The following is a 12,366-nucleotide window of genomic DNA, read 5'->3' as shown; positions in this document are numbered from 1 at the left end:
TCGTAGGAACGCCATTAACTAGAATAACTAGAGATTCTTCTTCCACATTTTCTACAACAATTGTTTCAATATTTTTCTTTAAATTTTAGAGCCAAATATACAACTCTTCGCTTTAATCCTCTCTGTAAATCTGAAGTAGGCAATTTCCCTGTCTTAGGCTGCACACATTGAATGAGAATAGACTCATAAGTATTTAAATCCATCAGTTCAGAAGGAATATTTACTAACTCAAGATTATTATGAACAGCTCTAGCAGGCATCTTATTCTCATCTAATTTATTATAACAATATTTACAAATACGTTGATCAGAACCCAAATCAAAGCAATTCTCTACCAACAAATAAGTTGCAAATTCCGTCCACTCATTATTATTCTCTTTTTCACTTTTTAAATATAGATCAACTAACCTGGTGTGATTTTTATAATGAATTAGTCTACAACAAATACAAGAAAAGTTTGGCTTTTCATCTGAAATGACCTTAAACCTTGTAATTTCTTGCTCAAAATTTTCTGTACTAAAATTCTGTACATTGTCTTCCACATTTCCTTCTATTAATGTATATGTTTCTGCACTTTCTTCTTCAGGACCAAAGTAACTAACCTCAATTTCTTCACAAATGTTGATCACATCTAACACAGATCCATGCAAAGAGCACTGTTCAACTTTTTTAACATTAGTGCTGGACTTTTTGCATAATACAACCTTCTCAGTAATTTCCTCACTTCAGTATGATGCACTGCTAACATCCTAAAATGGTGAAAAACACTCTGACATACTTTTTTAGAAAGACAAGCCAAAGAATGACCTTGCAAACCCGTTTTTTTCTCTCACTCTGCAGGGGTCTAATTCTTGCAACATCTTAATCTTCTGTTTAACACTTTTCATAGTATACTTAGTATACTTACGTTAAAAAGTTCGAAAAAAATCAATTGAATCCTCTCGTACACTACAAATACTACTACAATTCCAAGTGTACACTGGAGCCTTAGGACGTCTCCCTAAAACTTCATCAGCTAACACTTCTTCTGCATTTCTAGGAACATTTTTCTCTTTTTCAATCGGGCTACCACTCTTAACCTCGTAAGCTCGACCACTGGTGTCAACTGCATGCAACAATCATTACTCTGAAAGTAACTCTCATCATTAAAAAACGGCTCACAACTTGAACTGTTTCCATTCTCCAGAAAAAACATTACAAAAATTAGTTCTATTAATTAGTCTTTTCCACTTACTTTTGACCTTCATAACATTGATTGGCTTATCTAGTGTTCGAATCCTACTGATTACTAAAACAAACATTTTTTTTAATTCAAAAGCTTTGTCCACAATTGACTGTATATGTTTTTTTTTCTTATAAAAAGCTGTTTTCCTTTTACAATTCTTTACATTTTTTAATAAATTTCCAACAACTCTGTTATGAAACATTCGCTTCCGAATCTCAACAAACTGATTTTTCCGTCTATTACTATAAAGACTATGGGGTCCATTAGGATATCGGGCGGATTGCCTCCGCCAGGGTGGCGGTGGCCACCGCCACCCTGGCGGAGGCAATCCGCCCGAAAACCACTCTCGTTTTCCCCTCCGTCAGATTAGGATGGCAGAGGGGACAGCGACGGACAGAAAGACCGTCCGCCGCTTTACCGCCACGGTCGGCGGTAATAGATTAATATAGTGGCGGTGTCCAATGGACACTGCCAGCCATATTACGATGGCAAAATGTGTGGGCCTTTCCATGGCGGCAATGCCACCACAGAAAGGCAGGCGGAGATTGCTGCGGGAGCCCCCTGCAGGGCCCCTAGGTTGCCGCCACTGTCGGGGGGGCTGTACCCCCCCACATTCACATATGCAAAGCGGCAGGCACCGCGCGGTGCCTGCCACTTTGCATGTGTGAATGCGTCAACTTATGTTTTACATTGTGGCGGGCGGTGCAGAGAGCACCGCCCGCCACAATGTAAAACATATAGGATGTGCCCGACACTGTGGCGGGCACTTCCTAATACCCTCAATGGGACCCCCGCCCTTATGGCGTGCGGTCCCGATCTCCGTTAGGGTGGCGGGCAGACAAAGTCCGCCCACCATCCTAATGGACCCCAATGTTTCTCACATATTTTTCCATTATTTTTCGTTTTTTCTGTTTTTTTTTGTAGTTACAGATTTATATTTTTTTTCCTGATTGCCCACAGTTTTTTTTAAATTGTGTTATTTTCCTTATAAAATCCTTTGTTGACTTATCAGGAGTTTTCTTTGTTTTTTCCAGACAATGCTCTTTAGATAAATCTTGTACTTCTTTTTTCTTGGAAATGTAAGCCTGTTTATATTTTTTTATTCTCTCACTTTTAGACGGCATATTGTTTTTTCTTTCTGTAGATAATTAAAATCTGTTGTGAAGAAAAAAAAACATATTTAATTATTTTTTTTACAATTGTAGACCACTACTAGCATACTACATAGCAATTAGAAGCACTATATGTTGTTAAGTCTGGTTCACTCCATAAGTAATTTTAAGGCACAGCAGCAGAGTTCGGGCGTGTAGGATATCATGCAGGAAGTGATGTTTCAGGGTTTAGGGCAGTGCAGTGGTGTTTGAACATTATAGGGGCATTTGCTGAAAATTATGTTTCAGGGTTTACAGCAGTGCAGTAGTGTTGAAAGAGTTTAGCAGGTTTGCTAGGGATGGTATTTCAGGGTTTAGGACAGTGCAGTGGTGTTCAGACACTGTAGAGGTTCAAGGTGGGACTGATAATTCTGAGTTTAGAACAATGCCTGAACACCACTGCCCTAAACCCTGAAACAGCACTACCTACAAGAACCCCTTTCACATAATTTTACTGAATTGCAAGGCATACTGTCATGTGTCTAAGATCACAGTGTGAGTCAGAATTTATTTCAGAAACATGTGGCAGAATAATTTGCTTAGTTAATGTGTTTTTAAATTATGGCAATACATGTAGTCATGGAGTGAGTCAGGCCTTAGGACATTTAGTGCTATAAAGTCCAAAGCAGCATGTGTGTCAGGCCTCTGAATTCCCAAATAGTCTCCATGCTATGTAATAAAGATCCTGGGTGTGCTGTAGAAATTGCATAGCAACTGTCTCTGTAGCATGTAGTAATCTTTTCAGTGAATTCTCATTTCTACATTCTCAGTCTCACTTTACCCCTTATAGTGCCTGAACATCACTGCGTTGTCCTAAAATCTGAAACAGCACTCCCAGCAAGACTCTCTTTCACTGTAGTTATCATTTTACTGAATTGGAAGGCATACTGTCATGTGTCTAAGATCACAGTGTGAGTCAGACTTTATTTCAGAAACATGTGGCAGAATAATTTGCTTAGTTGATGTATTTTTAAATATGGCAAAAGATGTAGTCTTGGAGTGAGTCATTCCTTATGACAGTTAGTGCTATAAAGTTGAAAGCAGAATGTGTGTCAGGCCTCTGAATTCCCAAATAGTCTCCATGCTGTGTAATAAAGATCCTGGGTGTGCTGTAGAATTCCGCTCGCACACACCCGATTTGCGCACCGTGCGCGCACGGTACGTGCTTATAGATATATATATTTTTTTCTTATGATTTTCTCAGGAACTACTTGAGGGATTTACACCATTTGTGAAAAAGCGTGATCTGTGAATCAGACTCTACCATTTTGCCAAATTTCTTGTAATTCCGTTCAACACGTTTTAGGACCCCCCCTTTTTTCTCAGCCCCCACTTCACGAATCCCCCCAAAACTTTCAGGGAAGGACCGGAGTGGAGCGGGCCATCTTCTTTGAGAAATTCGCAAAGATTCATCAACCGGCACCAAAGTTATTCCCAATAGAATGTCGCGGATTTCCCATGGAAACTAGGTCCTAACTATAACTACCTATATCTTCATGGTGAATCTTTATGCCTCTCCTTGCAATTACCTTCTTTATATTCTAGTTTTTAGTATAGTGGCCACTCAATATTTCTTCTGCGATATTTACGAGAACATCCCCATCTGGGCTCTTGTTTAGGCTACTCCATCCTAGTGATGCTGTTAGATAGAATTTCATGCTCACTCAAACCTATGCTTCATCAAGTTAGTTGAAAAAAGGTGTGTATAAGAGAGTAAGGAATTTAACAACACTATGTTGGACAAAGCTAAAATGTTTCTGCTTCTATACTTTAAAAAAATGTATGTGATGCTTTTGAACTCATGTTGACAATTTAAAGTAAGACTTTGCATTCACTTATAGACAAGCCAAAAAGTCAAGGAACTCAGGTATAAAAGCAAGCAAATGACTTGAAAACTAAAATAAATAAATCAGTAGTGCAACTAAAGTATATTTGAAAGTGAGAACATTATTAGTGTGGACAGCGACACAAGACCATTATATGTTCCTACCCACAGTGTCATGTGTTCCAAGCAGGCCCATTGTCGTTTTTTCCCTATGTTAGCATGGGCATACTGCAATATTTACTTTGCAGTCTTCACTTTGCTTTGCACACATTACTATGCACATATATTTTGCTTTGTGCCACTCTGTACTTTCACACAGAACCTACTGTTGTTTTTGAGTTCTGTTCTTTCCTGGGATTATGCACAGGCATATGGCGTAACAGAAATATAATATAAAATTGCAATGATATTAGGAGACAATTGTTTTTGAAAAAGTATATGAAATGCTGAAGGTTCTGTCCTATGAATTTATAAAAATGAATTTCTTCTGTATAGATTCAATATTGCTATATTGTGATATAGTGCTACTATTACTGTTGTTTACATATCAAAGTTGGTTTACTTTTGACCTTTAGTCTGTCAGTTACATGAGTACAGTTTTTGAATGAGTGAGAGTTGTGGCTGAGGTGTGAGTGATCATCACTGAATGCTGAGGGGTAAGAGAGAGGAACAAACCACAAAAAATATGTGTATTGTTATATATATTGCTTCACAAAATATTTATGACATATTTTTGATACGACACTCAAATGAATATTTAATAAATTGAAACAGTGCATATAGTGATGTGAGGTGTATTATTTGAATTCTCGATCCATGCTCAACATTTAAATCTCCAGTTTACAATCAAGATATTTCAGCTTTACAGGATTAAGGGCAGGTGGCAATCTTCCCCCTTTTGAGGGTGTTATTTGGTTTTGCTTTCCTGGGATTTAGTATGAACACTGCAGACAAAGTCAAACAACAATGCCCCTTGTTATTCTGTTTTCGTCAGGTTCTAGCACAGAAACAAAACACATAAATACAGCTGTTGCTTGAGAACACGTACTCTTTGTCAAATAGGTATGTACAGAGAGGCAAATACACAGACAAGAGCACGACTACATCTGAGTTACAGAACCTTCCTCTGTGTATGCTAAGGTACAGGGTCTGCTGTGTACACCCATAGATCTTTTGATATATAATCAGTTTCCTCCTGTCGAAGGGGAGGGAGGTTAGCTTTCCCTGTCTTATACAATGACAGCTCCTTTCATGATTTATGGATTACTTACTATGCTGACCGTATTTGTGTTAGGCATCTTCTTACTTATTGTGGCATGTATACTGCATACTAGAACATGATAGTTAAAATAAATATTTTACACTTTTATCTTGTCTCTATCAGATCTTAATGTGGACAAGCATGAGTCTGAGAGCAAACGGGTGTGTTCTGTCACCGCGATTCCTGAGAGGGTCAGGAGAATTGTGTTTTGGGGTGTCTAATCTAAGGGTGGGCGGCCAGCTACGCTCCGTGCACAGAGTGCACGTAGTGCCGTCTCCTACGCATTTTGCGTAGCGGGCGTAGCCAGGCGGCAATACGCGCGCTCCGCAGACGGTGCGTAGCCGGCCGCCACCCGCCTCCCTCCCGCCCTCCCTAAATACTTAAAAAAAAGGATAGAAAGCTTTTAAAAACACTTACCTTGTCCGCCGCGTCCCCGGGGCTCCCTCTCGCCGTCCCTGGATTCGCACCGCCATTTCGGAAACTAATGCGCGGGCGGCCGCTCATGCGCATTTCTCATGAGGAATGCGCATGCGCGGGAGCCCGCGCATGCGCATTAGTATCCGAATCGGTGGCGGCGCGAATCGCGGGACGGCGAGAGGGAGCCCCGGGGACGCGGCAGACAAGGTAAGTGTTTTTAAATGCTTTCTATCCTTTTATTTCAGTATTTAGGGATCGGCGGGAGGGAGGCGGGCGGCGCGGAGTGGGGCTACGCGGAGTGCGCGGGTGGGCGTAGTTTTGCGCCCACTTCGCGTAGCTCCGCGGAGCCCCACTCCGCACACTACGCCCAGGGTTAGTCTAATCACTTGTTATTCTCTGAGTAAGTAGGAGGGCAAGTGAGACACTATAGCTAGTCCGACCCGGGCTCATGGGTGCTAAGGAGGCAGTATAACTCAGTCCCTGCCTACTAAGGTTCCATTGTCCCAACCATAGTTCTGTGATTTTCGCAGAATCCCTGCAACAACAGTTCTTTAGCACTTTTTCGTAAGCTGGGAACATGATAATGTTTTAAAAGCTACTTCTTTAAAACTCTTCACGCTGTTGCATACCAAAATAGTCTGAGTGTCTTAAAGGAGAAACAGCTTACCAATCAGTCCAAACCTTGAAAAATATGAAGTCCAGTGAAATTTTAGAATTGTGCATTAAATATTGTTGAACATTGTGTCACATTTCCAAAATAAACATTTGATAGTAAAGCCTTTCACTCAGTTACAATTTGTAAAACCTTGCTTATTCTTTGAAATCTAGTAATGCATGTGCATTTATACTTGAAACATACACCTGACTAAACAAACTTATATAACTTGAAATAGGGATACCCAGCAGAAAATTTATATAATGATTATAATACATGTGGTGGTGGAGATGCTACGTTTATCCTGTGCACTGGACAATGATTGGATAAATTCTACCACTCAATCCTAAAATTTTTCTCACAATCTCTCCACCTTCTTTTGCAGCACATACTCTTCGCCTTACTGGAAAATTACCCATTGGCCCCTATTTCAATGTGGCAGAAGCTTGCTGAAACCAGGCAGGCCTATTTTCAGCTCCTTAACCACCCTCTATTTAAATGAACTTTCTTCCCATCTGTCAGGGTCAAAACTGATTCTATCACCTACTCTGGCTGGAGTCTGGCTCTCTGGGAGATTGCTAAGAATGAATAGGAGAAGCCATTGCTGCCATCTTCAAGTCAAAAGAGCTAGCCCTAAAGCTTCCCTTTGTGCCTTCAACTCTCCCTGTTCAATACCAGATAGCTAATTCCTGCTAAGGGTTCAATAGTTAACACCCATTTGCTCTTCTTGGGCTCAGAGACAGGCTATTGAACTCTAAGCCAGAGTTTCTAGATCTCCAATGTATGGATGGGTATTCTAGCTCTGGTGAGATGAGTGGCAGAATTGGTTTTCATTGAGTTCGAGTTCAGGAAGCCTAAAATATATTTTACAAAGCTATGTTTCCACTCACGATATCAAAATTCTGATTTCAATACCAAAATAGAGTTTCAAATTACGTTTTCTATATTTCCTCAAGTGGAAACAGGAAATAAAGATTTATTCTCATCTCAGCCTTTTCAGGAAAAGTCTAACAAGCCTACCCAGTGACACAGCTTATTAGTATCAGTTGACTCCGAGAGCGCAATATTTAGTGTACATTATTTTTATATGTGAGCAGCCTGCCCAGTCGGCTTCCAAGGTACACTTTAGGGGTGATGTTTAAATACAGGCTCTTTCTATCTGGCAAAGGCTGATTTCCCTGCTAAGTGTCACTGAAGTGCATTTAAACTGCAGCGCAGAAGGGAAAAATGGTGCCCCTAGCAGACATATATTTTAGTTTTGTATGAATAGTGCTGCAACCAGCATATGGCATTCACCTTCACCACAAAAGGTGGATGTTTTGCTTCATTGGTCTTGTAGAGCAAATAAATAGATTATATGGGCGAATCCAATGTTACCGCTACCATTTTAAAGCAAAGGTTGACAGACTGGCAAACAATAGCAGTGTCATGGGGCACAGAGTTATAGTACCAGCAAAAATATGGTTCAGAAAAAGGTGAAAACATTGGGATGACCATGCAGGAAAGACAAATTTGCTGCAAGATCTATTTAGGAGGTTACAATCGAGGCCTGCCCCTTATCGACATGTATGAGGTACTCTAAATTTCAGGCAAAGGACCTCATACTGGCAAGTACAGTTTTATATATTCAACCAAGGCCTTTTTTGTGGGGGATGGGGGTATTGACATTTATTATGCTATGATTTCATGCATTATAGATCGAACACAACCAGAGAAAGTAGTTAAAAATACTTGATTATTTAATTAACATAATGCTGCAACATTCTACTGCTTGCCCAGACTGTTTTGCATATGTGCCAACCAATCCGAGGTGCCTCGATGCATAAATTCAGTGAGCACAGGGTGCTGTATTCATTTTCAGAACGAGTCATACTTAGTGGGCAGATAGGAAATGCATTTATTTTTTGGTAAAATAAAAGTGACTTGAAAATGATACAGAAAATACATTGAAATGTGTAAATGAGAAGAACGTATTTTCTTAGCCTTTCTCTTCTTGTTATGTACAGGATAACTGTATTTCTCTGGTTAGCATCCCTCTGCCAAGAGTTGTGTCTCTGCTGCATCCGTAATGCATTAAACACAATATGCTGAGTGTAACAGTTCCAATCTAATGACTGTTCCTGTTGGAAATGAGATTTTTACCCCTATTAACATCTGTTCTTCTATAAATCTTTCAGATTAATGATAATGTACTTTCCATTAGCCTCAATGCTCTTTTTGTACATCCATTGCATTTTGTGATCAGTGTTCAATGTGTCAGTGTTTTTCATCAGTGCAGTTTTATTTTTTGACAACCGCCTCAATTCTTTTTCTCTTGCAGATAGGAATAAGCCTGCCACAGAAAAGGACAATGATATTCTGCCCCTGATCACCAACACTGAAGCAAGCCATGAGCTGGTAAGTGGTAAAAATGGAATGCCTTGTATTTCTGTCGATCATTTTAGATGTCTGTGAATAACACAAAATAGGTTTTTGATAAAAGAAAAAAAATGTAATGGAGACACATTTCAGGGTCACGCACGGTGGCAAAAATGAAATAAATCTCGTCACTATTCATCATGGTTTTCATAAACTGGCCCTTCTATGCATCCTTAATGCTCTCATTTGATTGGAACAGTTCGGTGAAACAGCAGAATACTACAGAGTGCAATGCCTAGGGAAAACACTTGACTTTAGATAATACACGCAGTATAATCATGACTTCTCTATTAGAAGGGATAGCTAGTTACTTGTGTAAACCATCAGTGGTGAAGCAATTTAAAAGTATACAAACACTAACCAACCCAAAAGGTATGGATTTTCATTAATGTAGACACACAATAGCCACACAGACATTGCCTTGGATGATATAGTAATGTGGATATGCAGAGAGAGCAATATACTCACAAAAACCCATACACACACAGACTAATTCCATTGCAAGGATCAATGCACAAAGAGCAGCAGCCAAACTGACACTTACTCCACGGAGACTCCAAAGCAGGAATTGCATTGGTCTTTAAGGAATACTAAGGAGATCAACACGAGATCAAATGACATTTTGTTGAAACCTGAAAGCATCATCCAGACTAAAGACTGCCATAACATTTCTCTACGCTCTCCGCAATACCAACTGTTGGTGTGCTGCCTTGATATATAGAGTAGAAAAACATTTAAGCTCCCTTGATAGTAGAAAATAACTTGTGGTGTTTACAATAATCTACTGAAACAGGGTTGAGTACCTTGGCACTGCCACCTATCCCTCACCCATTGGCACCAATGGAAGATCAGTGCTTGGAGGGTCAGGTGCCAAGGTGGCACAATATCTTTGACAGGAATACACACGTGGCTTTAGAGTCTTTTTAGGCTGGTCAGTGGGATATTCGAAAGAGTAGCAACATTAGTCAGTTCTAAGGGATGGTCTGCGAGTTTCCTCAAACATCGTCCTGCACTTTCTCCTTGAGTTTCCATTTCATTAGGGCTCTTGGTTGAATTTAGCGCTGCCTCCTTTTCCTCTGGTTTGGCACATACCTGCATGTTTTTCATCATATCACTAAAGCAACTCCAGTCAACTCTTGTGTATTGGATTGTGCCCTAGTAATCAATGCTCTCGTCATAGCATCATCTCCTGAAGCAACTGTGTAGTCCTGCAATTTACTTAGTCAACCTGCCTGTGAATATCATTCTGAGGGCCTTCAGGGCAGAAAGTTGACATCCACCCATTTTTTCCCACTCTTTCCTATTTGACATTTCCTATTTAGCAAATTCTCTGAAATTGTATTATAGTTGGGAGGATCCAGGCCTCAAAACATATCCTTTTCTAGTGTTCTGACTGCGTGTTACAGTTCACCCACATATTCTGATTAAGAGATCTCGAATCAACACACAAATGCCTCTTGCCAGACCGTCAATGATCTATGAGTACAGGCAAGAGCCATAAAGATTACTCAAAAGCCTCAATTACTTAATTGAGACACATTTTTAAACATGTCAGATACCCCCTTCCTGCCTGACTCACAATGGGTTGTGTCTAATCTTGTGTTTAATGGGTGCACTATCACTCTTCACTTTTATCTCATGTTCAAGTCTAATCAATTTGCAAGAAATCTTGCCTCCTGGTGACACACTGAATTTATTTATTCTTGAATGCTCGATGTCTCCGTATGAACATATGGTCACCTTCATACATCAAATACATTTCACCATTGATTTTCCTGTTCTTGTTTCTAGTAGTTCCACCGAAATACCCATTAGTTTGGTACAGCCCTGGATAAATAGCTGGATCTAACATAATGTTAGACTATTCTTCCTTGTATCACTCTCTACATATTATCCTACATATTATCATGATAGGTGATCGTGAATCCACCAAACATTGTACAATGCAGTTTTGAAGGTCAATCCCACATTATTTTTGTCTTCAAATACATTCACTTTTTCGTTTTTTTGTGATTTACACAAGTTGGTAAAGTCCGCAAACCTACTTCATTTCCTTCCTACTTGTACCTAAGTCAGGCATTATTTTTTCAAAATACACGTGTTGCACACACCTCTAGAGCATTGATTTCTAGCTTCTCGCTTAGCACTAGAACCCACTTTTCTTTATACTTCCTCTGTTTGTAGGCCTTCCAACGTGACTTGGCAATTGCAATTGCATTCACAGATCCACATGTTTGAGGAACTTTATATTGTCCCAAATCCTTAGCAATGTCGATTGTCTCTTTTGAACTGTGGGATGCGTGCAAGACAGCAACAATTTGTGAACCTTGTCTTATTATTAAGCCAAAAAGTTCACAATATGTGTAAGGCAGGAGCACATGGCTTCTGAGCCTCTTGACATCTCGTATCGAGCTCATGGCACTTTATTACTATTTGGGTCATACTTCTAATATCCCTCTAGTTTTGCTAAAAAGTCCTCATAAATATGTGGGGGGAGCAATAAATTCCACCCTACCAGTGGAATTTGTGGAGTTTTGCCCATCCCGCATTATGGCTATAATGCGAACCTCTGGCAAAACTCTGCTAACCGCCACATGATGGATTTTTATTTTCATGTGATGCTCGCCAAAGGTAAGTTGGCGAGTTAGAATTTGCATACTCTAGCAAGATTTTTTTCATAGCGGTTGATTGTGACCATTCACGGTGAGAACGTTTCTGCTCAAATAGAAAATCTATGCAAGCGGCATCAAAGAAACTGCACTCCCTGATGCGCAGCATGGTACCATTTATGCTGATTGTGCAGCACGGAACAAGCTCCAGGCAGCAAAAATTTGTGTGATGTGCCATTTCCACTCACTGATGGAACTCCGCAGAATCTTGCAGAGTTTTCACGAAACTTCTCCAAACTTTCGCCCACCCCTAGCGAATATCCAGATGCTATTCCTCATCTTCAGGAATACACTCTGAAAAGTGGTAAAATATATTCTGCCTCATGCTATGGAATAGACAGTGAATTTTCTGTCTAACGCTATAGAGACGTTAAAGTTCACAGGTCCAAATGAGAGAAATTTAGCCATTATAGTTAGTGAGCAAACTATGATTCACCCCCCGAAATACACTGATTATGACCTCAGATATTACATCACTCATGACATCACTGATGGACGTGTGGAACAGTGAGTTGCTCCTCTGCTATGTCATACTACCACTAATTGTTTTAAAGTTCACTTGCTTTTAACTAATTTGAGCGATTTCTGCTCTGAATTGTACTGCCTATCAGTGCTTCACTTACTAGAGGTATTATCTGCTGCCTGGCCTATGCCCTCGGTCTGCCATCTCTCTTATCCTGTATCCCGGCATCTTTTCCTTTTATGTCTGGTCCGCCACAGGTTTTCCCGATTGTGCAGAGAGAGT

At 40.1% G+C, this 12,366-nt stretch overlaps 1 protein-coding gene across 1 annotated transcript in view; it reads left to right on the top strand.

Annotated features, from left to right (window-relative positions):
- The window catches only part of IMPG1 (interphotoreceptor matrix proteoglycan 1), a 1,759,499-nt gene that overhangs the window by 1,166,419 nt on the left and 580,714 nt on the right, over positions 1-12,366 (top strand). Inside the window, exon 11 of the mRNA XM_078648092.1 lies at positions 8,855-8,931. Coding sequence (XP_078504218.1) covers positions 8,855-8,931 — 77 coding nt within the window. The remainder of the gene's footprint in view (positions 1-8,854; positions 8,932-12,366) is intronic.

Source organism: Lissotriton helveticus, chromosome 6 (assembly GCF_964261635.1).
Source record: "Lissotriton helveticus chromosome 6, aLisHel1.1, whole genome shotgun sequence".
NCBI lineage: Eukaryota > Metazoa > Chordata > Amphibia > Caudata > Salamandridae > Lissotriton > Lissotriton helveticus.
This window is presented reverse-complemented; position numbering and strand designations above follow the sequence as displayed.